This window comes from Plutella xylostella, chromosome 31, assembly GCF_932276165.1.
Source record: "Plutella xylostella chromosome 31, ilPluXylo3.1, whole genome shotgun sequence".
Classification (NCBI taxonomy): domain Eukaryota; kingdom Metazoa; phylum Arthropoda; class Insecta; order Lepidoptera; family Plutellidae; genus Plutella; species Plutella xylostella.
The window spans coordinates 1,195,748-1,213,364 of NC_064011.1; the positions used below are offsets into that span (position 1 = coordinate 1,195,748).

General features: G+C 38.2%; 1 protein-coding gene across 1 annotated transcript; it reads left to right on the top strand.

Moving 5' to 3' along the window:
• The first annotated feature begins 1,526 nt into the window (after nucleotides 1-1,526).
• On the top strand, nucleotides 1,527-16,077 carry LOC105382995. The gene is made up of 7 exons (XM_038114552.2): nucleotides 1,527-1,840; nucleotides 11,212-11,368; nucleotides 12,896-13,318; nucleotides 13,687-13,918; nucleotides 14,152-14,211; nucleotides 14,595-14,753; nucleotides 15,674-16,077. The coding sequence occupies exons 1-7, from the start codon at nucleotides 1,645-1,647 to the stop codon at nucleotides 15,779-15,781; spliced, it is 1,335 nt and encodes a 444-aa protein (XP_037970480.2). The 5' UTR covers nucleotides 1,527-1,644; the 3' UTR covers nucleotides 15,782-16,077.
• Nucleotides 16,078-17,617: the final 1,540 nt, after the last annotated feature.

Genomic DNA, 17,617 nt, shown 5'->3' on the forward strand with positions numbered 1-17,617 from the left:
AAAGTGTAAAAACTTGCACTCCTCATGCTCAACGAACGATGATAAAAACTTCCACTACCTAGGCCTTCTGACGAACCAAATGTTTCTCTGTGTTGTGTATGTATGTTGTATAGTCTTCAAATGTCTAATATTTTTGACTCACAAAAAATGAGGACCTAACTCAGATTTTCAAAATTATTAAATGAAATATTAAAAATTATTCAATACTTAATAAAAAAAAAATATATTTTTCGTCTTCTAAGTAGGTTTGTTTGTATACTTAGTACTGAAATTTAATATTAAAATATAACCAAGATTTTACTCAGACGCAAATAGTAAAAGTCCCTATTTATGTTTCAACAAATATGTAAGTAATAAATAAATAGCTTGGTACCTACTTAATAAAAAAAGTTGTCGTTTGAAGCTCTCACAAGTGCTATTGTACCAGCGTGGTGTTTTATTAAGGCTGCCCTATAGGTTAATATCGGATTTCACGCTAACAAAGACGTCGTGTCATTGCAAAGTTATATAAAAATCTTGGTATGAGTAATAGCTAACCAATATTAAATTGTTATTGGTAAACATACACTATACCTACTTACGTATTAATTCTAAAACAAAAACAACTTACAATGTACATTAGGAACATTTTCATTTTTCATTCAAAGTGTAGATTTTTTATTATTTAATTAATAGTTCATAAAAGTACTTAAGTAGAACACATTAGTTACTTTCTTCTAAATTATTTTGTTTTCAATTTAATCATCAAAACATACGCGTTCCTAACTATTATTGAATGCTAATTATGTGGGCAGTGGGCACATATACCCATCTTAGCTAATAGCTGCGTCATTAACAGAAATCTAAACGAATGATATAACAATGTCAAGGTCATTAACGTATAACCTAACAGAAGTCGACGTCAGATTCCTTGTCACATTCTATGCATGAAATCTACTCTCATAACTTGTGAAAGGCTAAACCAATTTTTATCAATCATAGCTCAAGATTTCAAGATAAAACGTAAAGTTAGGTAAGTACTGGCTGCCGAAAAAATACGCATATGAATCAGCCATCTGTTTCGGGGCTACGTTTCCACAGACAGACACACAGAATCACGTTAATCTTATAACACTTCATTTTATGGTCTAGTATTTAAAAATAACTTTCCCAGTTCTTGATCGATCGTGGATCCAACGTGAAAATGCATAATGGCGGCGACCGATGTGACGATACGATATAGGTTGTCTGTTTTATATTAGTTATCTACATAGGTACAATGCGGCTGACTTTGCAACGTGAGACACCCGTGACATTAAAATTAACACCTTGCTTTAAATTATTTATTTCAGTGAACTTTGAACAGTCTTTTAATTTTAAAACATATTTTTTTGTTTTAAAAAATATTATTATTTTATAACAGCGCTAATTAGGTGCATTAATAGTTTTTTATTAGTTATTCAGCGGCAGTATCGCACGAATCCGCCGTCTCGGCCCGTAGTTGTTTGTTTCCTTGCGGCTCGCGCGTCGCCATATTGAAATTGATGCTACCCAGCGCCAGTCTCACTCGGGCAGTCGAGCCGACGAGCGCGCGTCGATATCCCAAAGAAAAACGTCGAAAAAAACGTCACGCAAAACTTTTACAAAAATTGTTTTTCCGCCAAAATGGTGCGTAATAAAGACGGCGACGGCATTAAGAGTAATTTAATAATTTCGGAAGTGCAGAAAAGGCCTTGTCTGTTCGACATGAACCATCCTCACTACGGAGACAGGGCTGAGAAGGCGAGGTGCTGGGAGGATGTCTGTGAGACGGTGGTCCCCGGCTGGTCTCTCCTCGGGCTGGACCATAAGTTTGCGGCCGGTACGTCCACGGTTGTTATAACCCGGGTAAATTGAAAAGGTCGCGCGTTGAACGACGCGCGGGCGGCGGATACGCCCGGTCATGCGGCTGCATTGCAATTGCGATCGCTTGCGTGTTTCTTTGTTAAGGCGGTTTGCCGCTCGCTTTCGAAATAACGTTTGCGCAGCGTTTCTGATAACAATATTTTAAGTTCTATTTGTTTTTCTTGACGTGTTCTGTCGTTTGGTTTATCAGAAAAGGGATGGGGACGGTGACACGTACGCTAATGTATTTATTGGATGAAAAAAATAATATTTTTGCGTAATCGCCATAATGACGTAATTGTCATTCGTCACAAAAAAAAACTTTTTTAGATAAATTTTTTGCTGCAGCGGAAGATTATTCCTTAGATTTTTAATATAAAAATATATTTATTGGTAGGTAATTTGTGCTGAGAAGGTCAGACTAATATAAAGCTATGAATTCAAAAGGCATTCTAACTCCCGTGCGATTAACCGGTAGAGCCGCGTGAAACCAACGTGCGGGCGTCACGTAGACACGACATCAATTAGGGTTCCGTAATATTCAATTATGTATTTAATTTAAATATATATAATGTAAATAAATATTTCCGAAAATATATATTTGCTAACACGAACGAATCAAGTAAAATATATAGATTACTTACCTATAAAATAATAGGTTTGGCGTTACGTGTTTGTCTAAAGGTCTAAACTTATGATAATTTTCTTGTGGTGTAGTGGTGCGTCTAGTGGTAGTACCTTTCAGGTCTCTACAGCCGGCCCTCCATCCGGAGGGTGTATGCCACACTGGTCCACAGGCGTTCCACAAATCTCTCACCAGTGGCTCCAAGAAGCTGTCGTGCACGCAGCGGCCACACCACGGTAAACCACGTCGGCTCGTGGGCTAAACCTGGTTGAGGGGAGCCTCCACGCTTCGGCGGGGAGGCCTGAACGTAGATACCTCCTACGCAGTGCATGAAGACTTTTCCGGTGACGAAGGCAAACCAGAGCTGATAAGCAAGGGCATTTGGCGGAGTCAGCGGACTAGCAAAGGCATGGTGGAAGGCCAAAGGCGATAGCAGAGGTCTACAGCAGCTATCGGCAGACACTGCATCCACCTCTTCTCTGGTCGTAGCGGTTTCCGTTCCATCAGGCATAGAAGAGGAAGGACGAGGGAGTGCACCTGTGGTTGCGCGCCCGCTTGTGCACTATAATATATCCTGCGTACTTGACTGCTTCCGATAAATTGACTCCGAGAAGACCAAAAGACCTATGGCGATGGACACTGGCAGAGAGGTTTGGTCGTGATGCTGACTGGGCTTTGGCTTGTGTCTGCACATAGGCGATTCAAAGAGAGTGGTCGCTTCTTCACTGCACTGGAGCAACAGTGTGGATTCGGCAGCACTTTGAGTGACGAAGCAGCCCTGTTTAGGGTGGCACTGCTTCCCTCGCTCAGCCGAGGAGGGGACTAGAAAAGGTGTCCCAAAAAAATGCTTGCTCCAAACCCTTAGGGTGGTAGTAACCACGGCTGCCACTGCATCTTTTATTTCGTGGTCGAAAACGCAACAAAAACATAAAAAACATAAAAACTCAGACGATGATCTTTGGCGCTTGGAATGTCCGAACTCTCTTGGATCGTGCTACCAGTCAATGCCCTGAGCGAAAAACCGCTGTAGTTGCCCGGGAGCTAAGTCGTTATGATATCGACATAGCTGCCATCAGCGAAACTCATCTCGCAGAGGAAGGGGAACTGGTAGAGAATGGCGGCGGTTATACGTTCTATTGGAAAGGCACTGCCGCCTCAGAGCCCAGGCGATCTGGTGTGGGATTTGCAATCAAAAATCGCATTGCAAAGAATCTTGAAGAATGTCCTGTACACATCTCGGACCGTGTTACTACGTTGCGGCTACACCTTAGCAATGACAATTACCTAAATGTGATAAGCATATACGCGCCAACTTTGGACAATGGTGATGATGTAAAAAACAAATTTTACGAAGAAGTAACTCAAGTACTCACACAGATACGTCCTACAGAGCAAGTTTTACTTCTGGGCGACTTCAATGCGCGAGTAGGGAAAGACCATGAAGCATGGCCAAAAGTTCTTGGTAGACATGGAATCGGCAACATGAATAGCAATGGCCAACTTCTACTCAGCTTGTGCTCCCAATTTGAACTCGCCATAACTAACACAATGTTCAGACTTCCAACTCAATACAAAACCACCTGGATGCACCCGCGATCTAAACATTGGCATCTTATTGACTATGCATTGGTCCGCCAGCGGGATGTATCTCAAGTGCATATCACGCGTGTCATGCGTGGCGCTAACTGTTGGACGGACCATCGGCTCGTAATTACAAAGCTGCGACTGCGCCTACATCCGCCTCGTAGAGCTGATAAAGTTAAAAACGTAAGCCTGAACCTACAACACCTAGACAGCAGGGAAACATCTCAGAAGTACGTTCACGCTGTGAACAGCGCTTTGAGTGCGCTTGATGTTGAAGACGGTGACCTACAAGCCAACTGGAATATTCTCTCCTCCAGCGTTCTAAAAGCAGGCACTGAAGTCTTGGGCCTAAAACCCCGAAGAAATGAGGACTGGTTTGATGAAAATGAGGAGACTCTAACAGAGGCAATCAAAAATCACCGGGCTCTCTTGCGTCAACAACTCCAACTTCATAAAAGTCAAAGGTGTACCATGGCAGATGAGATAAAACGAAGTGGTACGGAGTTGCGAAGACTGACTCGTGAAACCAAGGATACGTGGTGGCAAGAAAAAAGCAAGCACATGCAGTGGCTTGCCAACACAAACCAACTTGGCGCTTTCTACGAGGAACTACGAAAACTGATTGGCAATACATATCGTTGTAGCGTACCTCTAAAGTCACTTGATGGCAGCCAGTTACTAAAAAGCAAAGAAGATGTTCTGAAGCGCTGGGCCGAGCACTTCAACCTATTGCTCAATGTGGACCGATCTGCGAACATGCAACATATCAGCTCAATACCTGCACTGCCAACAGCTCACGACTTAGACGAACCGCTCACTTTAGCAGAAGTTGTCGCTGCTCTTAAGCAGCAGAAGAACAAGAAAGCGTCCGGAATCGATGGTATACCGGGAGAACTACTTAAATATGGAGGTGATGAGCTGCACACAAAAATGTGGATGCTGTTCCTACGTATGTGGGACGAAGAACGAGTACCAGCAGACTTTAAAGTCTCTCGCATCTGCTCGCTGTATAAAAACAAAGGCGACCGTTCGGATTGCAATTCATACCGCGGCATATCACTTTTATCTGCTCCTGGGAAAGTGTTTGCCCGAGCGCTATTAAACCGTCTCAGTAGCCTGTCAGAGAATATCCTGCCGGAAACCCAATTTGGATTTCGGCCAGATCGGGGTACCTGTGAGGCCATATTCTCCGTTCGTCAAATACAGGAAAAAAGCAGAGAACAGGGTCAGAATCTATATCTCTGTTTTGTTGACCTAGAGAAAGCATTTGACAGCGTACCCCGCGAAGCCCTCTGGATGGTCCTGGAAAAAGTGGGATGCACACCAAAATTTGTCCGCCTCACGCGCTTACTACATGACGACATGGAATGCTGTGTCTCCGTCAATGGCGAACAAACGGAGATCTTCCCTGTAAGCTGTGGCGTAAAGCAGGGCTGTGTTCTCGCGCCCACTCTGTTTGCGTTGTATTTTGCGGTTGTCGTGCGTGACGCGTTGCATAATAGTTCAGAAGGTGTAAGAATCCGCTTCCGCACAGATGGCTCGCTTTTCAACATATCAAGATTAAAGGCTCACACAAAAGTGTCATACGCCACCATAACAGACATTATGTACGCCGACGACTTGTGTTTTGTGGCGGATACCCCAGGAGGAATACAAAGCTTGATGACAAATCTCGACGAGTCCTGTAAGAAGTTTGGTCTTAAAATCAGTGTAAATAAAACCGAAGTAATGGCCAATACAATCGACGGCCAAACGTTCTCTATTAAACTCGGAGATAGTGTCCTTAGGCAAGTGGACAAGTTCAAATACTTGGGGAGCACAATTACATCGAAGTGCGACCTTGACTTCGAATTGAATGGGAGGATAGGAGCCGCTTCTGCAGCCTTCGGCAAACTCCGCAGCAAGGTCTTCCGCTCACACGACATCAAGCTCAAAACAAAAGTGTCCGTCTACATGGCGATCGTTCTCCCAAACCTTTTATACTCGTCAGAGACGTGGTGCCCATACCGAAAACACATCCGTATGCTGGACCAATTCCATCTTAGATGCCTACGACAGATTATGAACATCAAGTGGTCGGACTATGTTCGCAACACGGAGGTGCTGAGACGAGCCAAGGTCAGCGGAATAGAGGCTTACCTTATGCGACGACAGTTAAGATGGAGCGGACATGTCTCCCGGATGAGTGAAGAGAGAATTGCCAAACGCATCTTTTACTCTGAGCTTCAGGACGGCAAGCGGAAACAAGGCGGGCAGTTCCTAAGATACAAAGATGTCCAAAAGAGGCACATGAAGAGGTGCAATATCGAAACCTCTCAATGGGAAAGTCAGGCACAAAATCGTCCAGTGTGGAGACAAATAATCCAAGTCAAGACAAACGACTTTGAAGACAAGAGGATACTCGATCTCGATACGAAACGGGACGAGTTAAAGGCCCGACCACCAGCGGCCATAAACTATAATTATGTAAACGGTGTCTTAACGTGTGCCCAGTGTGCACGAACGTTCCAAGCCAAGATTGGCTATATAAGTCACTTGAGGGCACACCAGCGGAACCCTCAGCAACTATAAAACACGGAGTTTGAACGCAGTCGCCATGGCCGAATACGGCTAGGAGGATATATAATTTTCTTAAAAAATACTTAGCATATTAAAAATTCATATATAATGTTATGTATATTTAAAATAAATACTTTCTCGTAAAATATGGTTAGGAAAAGTGAAGTTACAACAACTGAAGGGTTTCCAGGAAAAGGAAATTGCTACACGAGTTGATTTTAAAAATAGAATAAAATTTTCTCGACCGTATTACTTACTTTTACTTCAAACGTTTACTTATGCTTTATTTTTTATTTATTATAACTAACGAGGTACTTATGACGTGTACCAACGTATATTCAGTTTAGATATTTACTATCAAATATATAATTAGGTATATTTAATTAAGTATTTGTACTTAAATATTTTATATTTATTGTTGTGAGAAACTGAAGAACAATGCAAAATAGGTATATAATTTAGTGTCAGATTTAAGTATGCTTGTTTTTCACACGACAAAAAATACTGTTTGCCTGACATTCTCCGGATATTGAAACTAAATTGTCATACTGCGGATAAAATACGCATAGATTGCCAAAATTATTATTATTCATCAGGTCAAGCTAATATTCATACTCGATTCCCAAACCGAACGATATAACCACAAAACCATAATATTTCATCACTTAAAAACCTTTGACGTTAGTCACCAAACGCCCATCCATATCGTAACTAAATATGATTGTCGTTACGAAAAAAAAACTCGACTACTTATCAACGGCTAATCTATTTTTATTTCGCCTAGAGACACGTCCAATGCTGTCTCGATATTGCTTTCAAATATCAATTGCGGTAACGAGCGGTCAATGCATAAGACAAATTGAAATTTAAATAATTTACCGCGTTGAAGCAGGCTTGGTGTGCTGACTCAATATAGGTAGCGAGGGGCCGGCCCGTCCCGTAGCATGCAGCGGTGCCAACCGTAGTAATACACGACACTCCTCAAAGTTCAGCGTACATTGCGGCTTTAGCTTGGATATTTTGTGCCGAGGTGCAATTGCAGCGTCGATGTAACGCGTGTCTAATTGTGTTATAGTTTTGAGTCAAGGGTTTCACCTTGTGAGTGACTCGCTCAAGCTGTACGTATCACAAAATGCCCGTAGAGTTTTAAATGAAATAGTTAGGTAAGTAGCTACTTATTGCATGCCGTACAGTTTTTCCTGCGGATGGTGCAGTAATTTTTTATATATATTTTTTAATTTACTCGCTGTTTTTTTTTTTATAGGAAAAATATGCAATTGGATAGCGTTTTTTTTGTTTTAAATAGTGCTAAGCCTGCACTGGGTGTAGGTTAATAATATTAAGAATTTTCTATAATACCTATATCCTAACTAATATTATAAATGCGAAAGTAACTGTGTCTGTCTGTCTGTCTGTCTGTTACTCTTTCACACCAAAACTACTGAACGGATTTGAATGAAATTTGGTATACATACGGTCTAGACCCTGGGAAAGAACATAGGGTACTTTTTATCCCGGAATTCCCACGGGAAAACTTTAAGGCGAAGCGAAGCGCGCGGGAACAGCTAGTAATATATAAACGTTTAAAATTAAGTCTACACATTTTTTAATTCTAGTATGGAAGTAACAGAAATTATGTCGATTAATATCATGCAATCGCTTGAATAGAAATTGTGCGTTCGCTAGATAGATAGGGCGTTGGTTGATAAATTGCTGCAAAGGTCTTTGCGTTCAGTCGAAAACAATTTATGTACACTTAGTAATAATCAACTTTGATAAACAAGTTCCACAGAATGGCTGCCTCGTGACGCAACCTAGCGTCAATTTGATTTTTTGTTTTCTTTATTTTATGCCAATGCTGTTTGCGAAGTAACTAGGTACACAGTGCGCGTAAAGAAGTTTAAAATAACACACACACTGATTTTGTAATAATTTAGTTTTAGCTACATCGACATAATATATAAAACAAATTTATAATAGATGGCGTATAGTAAAAAAAATTACAGTACGAATTTTGTTAGTGTTGACAACTATGTATTACTATTGCAAAGACACTTGTTTTAATATTCATGATTCTGTATGCATATTTTCTAAAGTAATTTATAATAACGATATCATCATTAAGAAAACTATAAAAATAATAGGTATAGTTATAGCAAAACAAGTTGGAGCTAATTTTAAAATAAATCCAAGGTCAAGTTTAATTGTTGAAGTATCCGCGTTGGAAAGACGTACGTAATATTTTAGATTAGTTATTGTTTCTTTCACTTAGAATTTATTTATGTGTTATTTTATTTGACAGTATTTTTTATTGAACTTTAAAGATTTATAAAAGAGTTTCTTGCCGTTTCTTCTACTGCGAATTAAGTGAAAATAGTGTAAATTTATTTTATAAAAAATAATAATTTGTAAATGGAGACCATTTAATATATCAGTATTTCAACTTCAAAAAAATATTTTTTATTTGTATTTTTTACCATAGGTACAAATAAAAAAAATATTACTTTATTAAATAATCTACTTATAGTCAATCAATCTTTATCAAAGCGACTGTTACAAAACAATCGGACACTTATCTTATTTAAATAATAAATAATCATATTCAGACTTCCCCGGCCCAAGCCAAGGTCCGCCACACAAGTGACATGAATCAGCGACCTGTCGATAGATCGCAACTAATTCTGCATAAAACATTTAAAAAGTTTTGAGACTGGAAAAGCGGGTATTATTGCGCCATTTTTTTACGAAGATTTTGATGAAAGTGAGAAAAAAACAATGAGAAATTTGAAATTACCATGATTTTGGTACGCAGGCAGGCTTCAAGCGATTCTAGGGTTTAAGCACGTTTAGGTTAGAACACCTGCGGATACCCTGATAGTACATAACAGAAGGGCTAGCACGTTTTCCATCGTGCTCACTCACATCGCGAGGCTTCGAAAGCGAAGTGCGACGGAGAACTTTTGTTACGTCTTGAAGTCTTGACGTATGTACGTGTCTTTGCGCCGCGTGCTAGGCCTTCTGGGTCATTTAAATCATCACGATTTCGAAGTCTCAAAGAAATCTTCGGAGGCTTGGGTTTTCCAAAGTGTAGAGAGGTATTTCCCTGTCGACTATTGACTACTGTCTGGACTACGGACTGTCGACGATTATTATTGCCCAGGCAAGTTTTAACATTCGTAGTAAGGGAAGGAAATATGATTGATATATTTGGCTTATTATTATCTTGGAAGTATATACATGGATAGGCACTATACATATACATAAATATAGTAGATAAGTACATAATACTTGATGTAACTTATATGTACATAATATTTTACGACTAATTGCGACAGATTCTGATATTATACTAAGAACCTACACGATAAAATAGACAATTAATTGTGTGCGCTCTTATTTACCAGAATTTCCAATTTTATAAATTATAAAAGTATTAGCGAACTAGCAAAGGAAGTTGAAGTAGCGCGTCATTTAGACGTTGAAGAGTTTTGTTTGTTTTGCGTTTTACCTACCTGTGTTAGGTTCTTAAGTATTTTTCCACATAATTTTCATAATTTTGTACTTTTTTTCATTACAATTATATTATATATCGCAGGAATAGAGGTTAGGTGAGATTACACACCTACATACGTGACCTTTCACCTTCCGCGACTCCCACATCTGTCTGCGAATATATTGTTTGTAACGGATTTTTATCAGTGAAGTGTAAACTGAAAAATATCCTAGAAATGCCTGGTTTGTGGAATGAAAATTATATTGTTGTTACTCACACAAAAATATGTAGATGTACCTAGATTATAATGTATAGGTATTGTATTACGTAGCCTGTGTTTTTGACATGGCTCATTCTGGTCAACAGATACTTACTGAAAAAAAAAACTTTTTTTTGCTGCTTCGTAGAAAAAAAATATTGTGTGTCACGTGAATTTTTAGTACTTATAGTAGGTTTTTTTACTGCTCCTAAAACCAATTTTGCAACATTACTTATACAGCTACCGTACCACCACCGACACATTAGCCATTAATCAAAAACAGCATCGCTTATCAGTCAATCTATATTAGGTATGTTCCATGTGTTTTGTCACATTTACAGGCGAATGACACTGCTTATAGACCGTTTCACCGAACAAGACATCTGTGCAGCGAGCACATGATTCGATACTATTTTCGAATCTACACGAAGGGTCACTTTTACCAAAAACGCTAAACGGTTTTAAATCAAATTTTAAATACATTTTGTACTAAGTGACAGACGTATGACAGGCTAATAAATACGTTTAGCGTTTGGCGAAATTCCACCTAACATGGAAAAAAACAAATGCCACTTTTGGAACTAACAAATTTGCCTTACATTTTGACAGTGACATTTGACGATACGCAACGTAAACGGAGGTTTCGAATCCTGTGCTCGGGATTCTGTTCTTCATATTACATTCGAATAAGGGTAGTTTTTGTTTTGTGTCAGACGTCTTATTTGATGAAGCGCTGTATAAGGATTGTTAATTGCAAATATTCCGTGGTAACCCCACAGGTTACAAATTATGATTTAAATAATTAAAAATACCCCCATTCCCCTCCAGGACGCGAGGTGCAGAAGCGATGGCGTTCGATCCGCGATTCGTACACCAAAGCGTACAGACAGGGCAAGTGCGAGCTGCCCGAGCACTGCGCCGCCGGCAGCCGCCGCTACCAGCACCACGCGCAGATGGCCTTCCTTCTGACGGCGCTCAAAAATAGGTAAAATTAAAAAAAAAATATAATATATAAGTATGTATTTTATATTTATGAAAATGCGAATTTTTGTGGTTAGGACCGAATTATGAGGAGATGCGTACCGTTGAAAATGGTTTTTTTTGGGGTCGGACCTAATAATGAGTAGGCGCGTACCGTTAAAATGAAAATCAGCACCACGCGCAGATGGCCTTCCTGCTGACGTCGCTCAAAAATAGGTTTGAAAAAAATGATAGTTTTTGTGGATCGGACCTAATAATACGGAGGTGCGTATCTCCGTGCGTTTTATTTTAAATATGGAATTTTATGAATCTACTTAAAATAGGTGAGGGTTCTTTAAAGGTGCGATTTTCGTATAAAAAAAATTAAAGTTTTTTTTTTTAATCTTTATTTATTAAAGAGACTTAGGTCACTTACAATAAACTGTGACCATGTCAGTCTCATCGAGACATACACTATTTAAATAAATCTTAAACTAGGGTTGTCTTAAGTCTAATTAAAGACTTTTAATGTATCTTAAAAAATATATAGGTCAGGGTTTTTTTTACAAAAAATCTGAAAATACCTATGTCGATTAGAAACATCTCGTAATAATATTTGTTGCGTTTTCCGCACATAGGATAATTTTCAGCACGAGACAGTTTAATCCTATATTCATGGGTGGAAGATAGATGAATTAAATTACAAACAATCCCTCTAGCACAGGTTAAATAGAAGTAAGTTAGGCACTAAGTTAAGTAAGTAGAATAGAATAGTATAGAAATTATTTATTTGTAAGTACACAAAAAAATGGTCAAAATGACAAAAAATATTAAAGTGTTTGCGCTGGGATGGAATCCGTATCTCTTTTACTAACTGTAAATGTTACATGATGTTACTAATATTTGCCATTCGTAATAATTAGTTAATGAAAACACTTCGGTCACACGAATCACACGACAACATTATTAAATACTATCTAGTAGCACAAACCGCACCGCTTCAAAACTTATTATTTCACTGCGAATTTTCCGAGCTTAATTCCGCGTACGTCCATTGTTTTCCCTTACACGAGCCACGCCGGCGTTCAGTGCACAGAGTACTTTGGTTCAGTGCATCGGGATACCCACACGTGTATGGACGCACGAGGCTGTATCGGGACCATAGACTAAGTGTATTTATTAGTCTATGATCGGGACTGTTCAGGACAAATTATATACGCTTTGAGATACAAAGCAATCTTAGTAGTTGAACTTCGTAGTTTGAATTTGTTGTGAGATTTGACTCGTGCTGTAACTTTCGTTCGTGGTGGTTTGGAAAATGTAAGATTTTTGAGTTAAGTTCTTATTTATATCTTGGGATGCACCTCCTATGGGTTTGATCTATTTAGGAATTAATTTTTGAAATTTGAAAAATGAGAGTTTTGTCAATATATTGTAGGATCCAATTAGCCATTAATTTTTAAATAAAATAAGAGTTATGTCATTATATTGTAGGATCCAATTATTACGTTTTTTAGTCCTTCAGCCTAACTTAAAATTTCTCAATTTTCAGGAAACCCCGCCTCTCACAAGACAGACTCGATGGCACATTATCTGAAATTTCAAATTCGCCACAGCACAGCATTCCAGAGGATTTAACGCCAAAAATTAAAATAGAAACCACCGAAAAACCCGAGCCCAAATCTCGCGCCAAAAAGGATAAACAACAACAAACCATAGACACACCTCAACCAACCATAGACACACCTAAACCAACCATAGAGAATATAGAAGCGGCGAAAATCCCGCCAGAAGTTGTAGAAAAAGCTAATCCCATGGCAATAGATGAAAGTATTATGCCAGCGGAAAATAAGAATGCATCTTTAGAAATTAAAATTGATGCAAATACTATTTTACCCGATGACCACTTTGATGATGATAAGCTGTTTATGAATTCGCTGCTGCCGTCGTTTAAGAAAATGGACGACGATACAAGGTTTGTTGCACATTTATAAATTTACTACATACATAACTATAAGTACTAACATCTCGTCATCTAAGTAGGTACCTACATACCTGCTATTAAATTTAAAACATTTATTTTTTATGTAAGTAATTCCAATTTATTAAAAATTTAAAAGTTTTCAAAATAGAACTAGGTTTTATAGAAATATGAAAATGGCAGGCGAACTCATTAGTATAGTATTGTATCTTACTCTAACCTTCGCCTTTCAATAAACTCCTCTCATTATGTAACGACCGCTATTTTCTATCTTTTCCTTTACCTGTGACTATAATAGCTAGCTAACTAAATTACCTACTTATGCTTAACTATCTAAATTATCAACTATTGGTCTTTATTAGGTTACTATGCCGCATAGAAGTGTTGAAAATCATCCGCTACGCCTTGCAAGGCCACAAGAACCTAGACAGCCTCCGAATGGCCGAACAGAACAGTTTCCGAAACGGCTTCAACGCTGCCATGATGAGAAAAGAAGAAATTATAGAAATATCTATGAATAATAACAAGAACGAATCTACATTGTCTATGACCACACGGTCAGCTGACGGCAGTCGCCCGATTCGCAAGCGTTTGGTGAGTAAAGACGATTAAACAAAGTACTTACTAAGTGAGTACAAGGCTTATTATTAAGTATTCTTAACTCAGGCTCTAATAGATTCTTCGAACTTGGAAGACATTTGACTAAAATAAGAGCATGCAAATGCATGAGCCATAGTTTCAAACATGAAATCTCTATGGTGAACTATTAGTTTTAGATTATTATTTTGAGGATATAGGTACTAAATGAGTTGTATATTTTCCCTCAGAGTCAATCTCCTGCGCCCAGTCCCCCCGCCAAGAGGAGGGGCCCAGGCCGGCCGAGGAAGGTGAGGATTTATTACTTTATAAATAAAATTTTAAGAGGCAGTCTCTTAAGGCAGTGTTATTTAAGCTACAAATATGTTTGTTTGACCTTTTACACACATCTGGCTGGCTGAATGAGCTTAGTTCCTTAGCTTTCACAGTCAATGAATGTGTTGTTTTCTTTATTTATGCCTGGGAAACACACCCTTACAGCCACATCATAACCAAAACAAAAATTGTTGTTCAATGACCCATTGAGTCACCCCTCTTTCGGCTTTGTATGCTTACCTACCACTTTTGCAACACACTATACCTACATCATCCAACTAAGCATCCATTTTTATTCCTATATTATCCAAATTACTTGACTAAGTAAGTAAGCATCCATTATAATTATTTCCCCCAGATCCGCCCCCCACCCTGCGACTCAGACGAGGACACGCCCAAGCGGCGCGCGGCCAAGATGAAGTCCCTGTCGAGCGTCGAACCGCGACCCTCGGAGCTGGACGAGGAGCTGAGCCGAGCCACTAGTGTGGCGCAGCTTAGGACTCCGCTGTTTATGAAGGTATTGTGTGGCTTTTGGGTAGAGGTTGGCTGGGAGAAGTTGCTTTTTGGTGATAAGGCTGCCCTTGTATGATTTTACTGTGTACAATAAAGTTTTTTTATAATAATAATATGTGGGGACATCTCACACACGGCCATCCGACCCCAAGCTAGGCAGAGCCTTTGCTATGGGTTTCGGACAGCTGATATATCTACACAAATACATACTTAGATAGATATATATATTAAATATAAATATCAACACCCAACCCGAGTACAAATATCTGTCTTTAAACAAATATCTGCCCCAGCCGGGAATCGAACCCGGGACCTTCGGCATAGCAGTCAGGGCAACTAACCACTACGCCATTCGACCGTCTAAACTAAAGTTTATTTATTTATTTAACTAAAATTGCACAACATTACAGTAAATACTAATTTGTTATACATTTAACCTTAAATCTAAAATAAGTACAATAAAAATAAAATAGTGTAATATAATTGTAATATAAGTGTAATATAAATGTAATAATTTAGTGTTCATAAATATAAATAGGTATGTAAGTGGGATGGCCGGATGGTGTTAGTGGTCCCGGGTTCGATGCCCGGCCGATGCAGACATTTTATTCTTTCGTCTTCGGTGTTTGTATTTTGTTGCATCTCCAATTCGCCTGCCAAGCTTGGAGATTAGGCTCATGTCCTGAATTAGACTAAGGGCATGTTTCACAATGTCTGGATAATTGCTACCTGTGGGATAAAAGACCTGCTGTCACAGTGACAGTATCTTTATCCCGCGGCGTACCTACAGGTAGCCATTATACAGACATTGTGAAACAGGCCCTATGAATAGATAAATATAAGATAAAAAGTCTTTATTCGGTGTCCAGCATGTGTACATGATATTATAAGTATCTTTCTAATAATGTCGTTATTTCTTTCCAGATGTACAACCTAGAGAGATCAAAAACAGCCCCTGCGCTCCCCAACGAACAAATAGCATTAGCTATCAAAACAGAACCAGCAGATATAATACACGAGAACCAAACTTAAACCTTATTATTTAGATTATACTGTATGTTTTAGAATAGATAGATGTTGTGTTACTTGATAAAAATGTTTAATGAGGAATTTATTTGTTTTGTAAATTTAAGTGAATATAAAAATAAATTCCTCATATAATTATGTATACAGGGTGTTTCAAAAACAGTACTGCATAAAGAATAATGTGATTAGCGCATAATTACTGTTTTTTAAATATCTGTTTAGTAAAAAGTATTGCGTCTAGCACTATATTTATAAAGGCGCTTTTAAAAATTGGACCCAAAAATATATTTATATAATACTTACCTAGGTATATCTCCTATTTACTTATTGACTAGGTGCCTACATTTTTTGTTTAAGGCTATAACTAAGATTATTTAGTGAGATTTCAAGGTATTTTAGCATTGCCAACACTTGAAAGGGAAAATTTTGGGATTTGACAATGCTAAATTAAAATTTGTTACAATAGGTACTTACCTAGTACCTACCGAACAAAAATAAGTAAATGTGAATCTGTTAGATTTTTGTTAACCATACATTTTGTACCTAAACCATAAAACTACCATAGGTACTTATAAGTTTTTGTTTGTTGAAAAACATAATTTTCCGGTACTTACCGGTATCTCTTTGATTTTCCGTATAGGTCTATTACCTACCTATCAAAATATTAATTGTACTTTATTAAAATCCCTTATATTTTATGTTAAAAGTTCAAAGAAGAAATCCTATGTTTTTTTTCAAAATACATCAATAAGTATACTTGATATTTCCTAAAATTGGCGAGCTTATCTCTGAAAGAGATTTCTATGGGCTGTTAAACAAAAATTAATGTCATTAAATGTAAGTATATGTTGTAGCCTTTATTCAATGTGATTCAATTAAGTAGTAAGTACCTACATAAATATATATGAATGATTTTCAATGTGGTTTCTTGTTTTATTTAACTAGGTAGCTACTGACTAGCTTTTCCTATACTTAACTAATTTACTCTTAGGGCTTATGTCTGTATAGTTAATGTCTGTGGGATTAAAGACATGCTATCACTTTCTGTAATTATGATTTAGACAGTGTCAGTATGTCTTTTATCCCACAGGTAGCCATTATCTAGTCATTGGGAAACAGTGCAGCGAGCACAGGATTTGATACTATTTTCGAATCTACACGAAGGGTCACTTTTACCAAATGCTAAACGTATTTAAATCAAATTTTAAATAAGTACATTTTGTACAAACTGACAGACATATGACAGGCTACTAAATACGTTTAGCGTTTGGTGAAATACCACCTAACATATAGAAAAAACAAATGTCACTTTTGGAACTAACTTTGCCTTACATTTTGAAAGTGACAGTTGACGATACGCAACGTTAACGGAGGTTCGAAACTTGTGCTCGCGACTCAGGTCCCTAACTTAATAACGATCGGGGCTGGAGAATGAAACTCAAAAATTGGCATTTACAGGTTTTCGTTTATTATGTAAATTCATCGGAATACTACATTTGAGGCACGGCTTTTACAAATGAATGATGTAATAAAGGTGGCAATTGGCCGCCGGAGACATGAGACTGCAGTAGGCAACATGTCGCTGTTTTCTACGTTGATTTTATTTAGTAGAACTTCTATGATTCAAATGGTAGAGTACGCGCCACGCATGAAGTCTTACGGCGAAATCGGGAACTAATCTGACATTTGTTTGAGTGCAGCCAAAGAGTAAATAATATATACGTTGAAAACAGCGCCGCGGCTATACTGTATTATCTGTTACTTGCACGGTATGGGTAAGTTAACTTAAACGAACGTTTTTTTTTTAGTGATCTACCTACATTTAAAATAATAAAGTAACTT

Coding starts and splice junctions, on each gene's coding strand:
- LOC105382995 (XM_038114552.2), top strand. CDS start 1,645: ATGGTGCGTAATAAAGACGGCGACGGCATTAAGAGTAATTTAATAATT. Junction 11,369..12,895: donor CTGACGGCGCTCAAAAATAG/GTAAAATTAAAA, acceptor CTCAATTTTCAG/GAAACCCCGCCTCTCACAAG. Junction 14,754..15,673: donor GGACTCCGCTGTTTATGAAG/GTATTGTGTGGC, acceptor ATTTCTTTCCAG/ATGTACAACCTAGAGAGATC.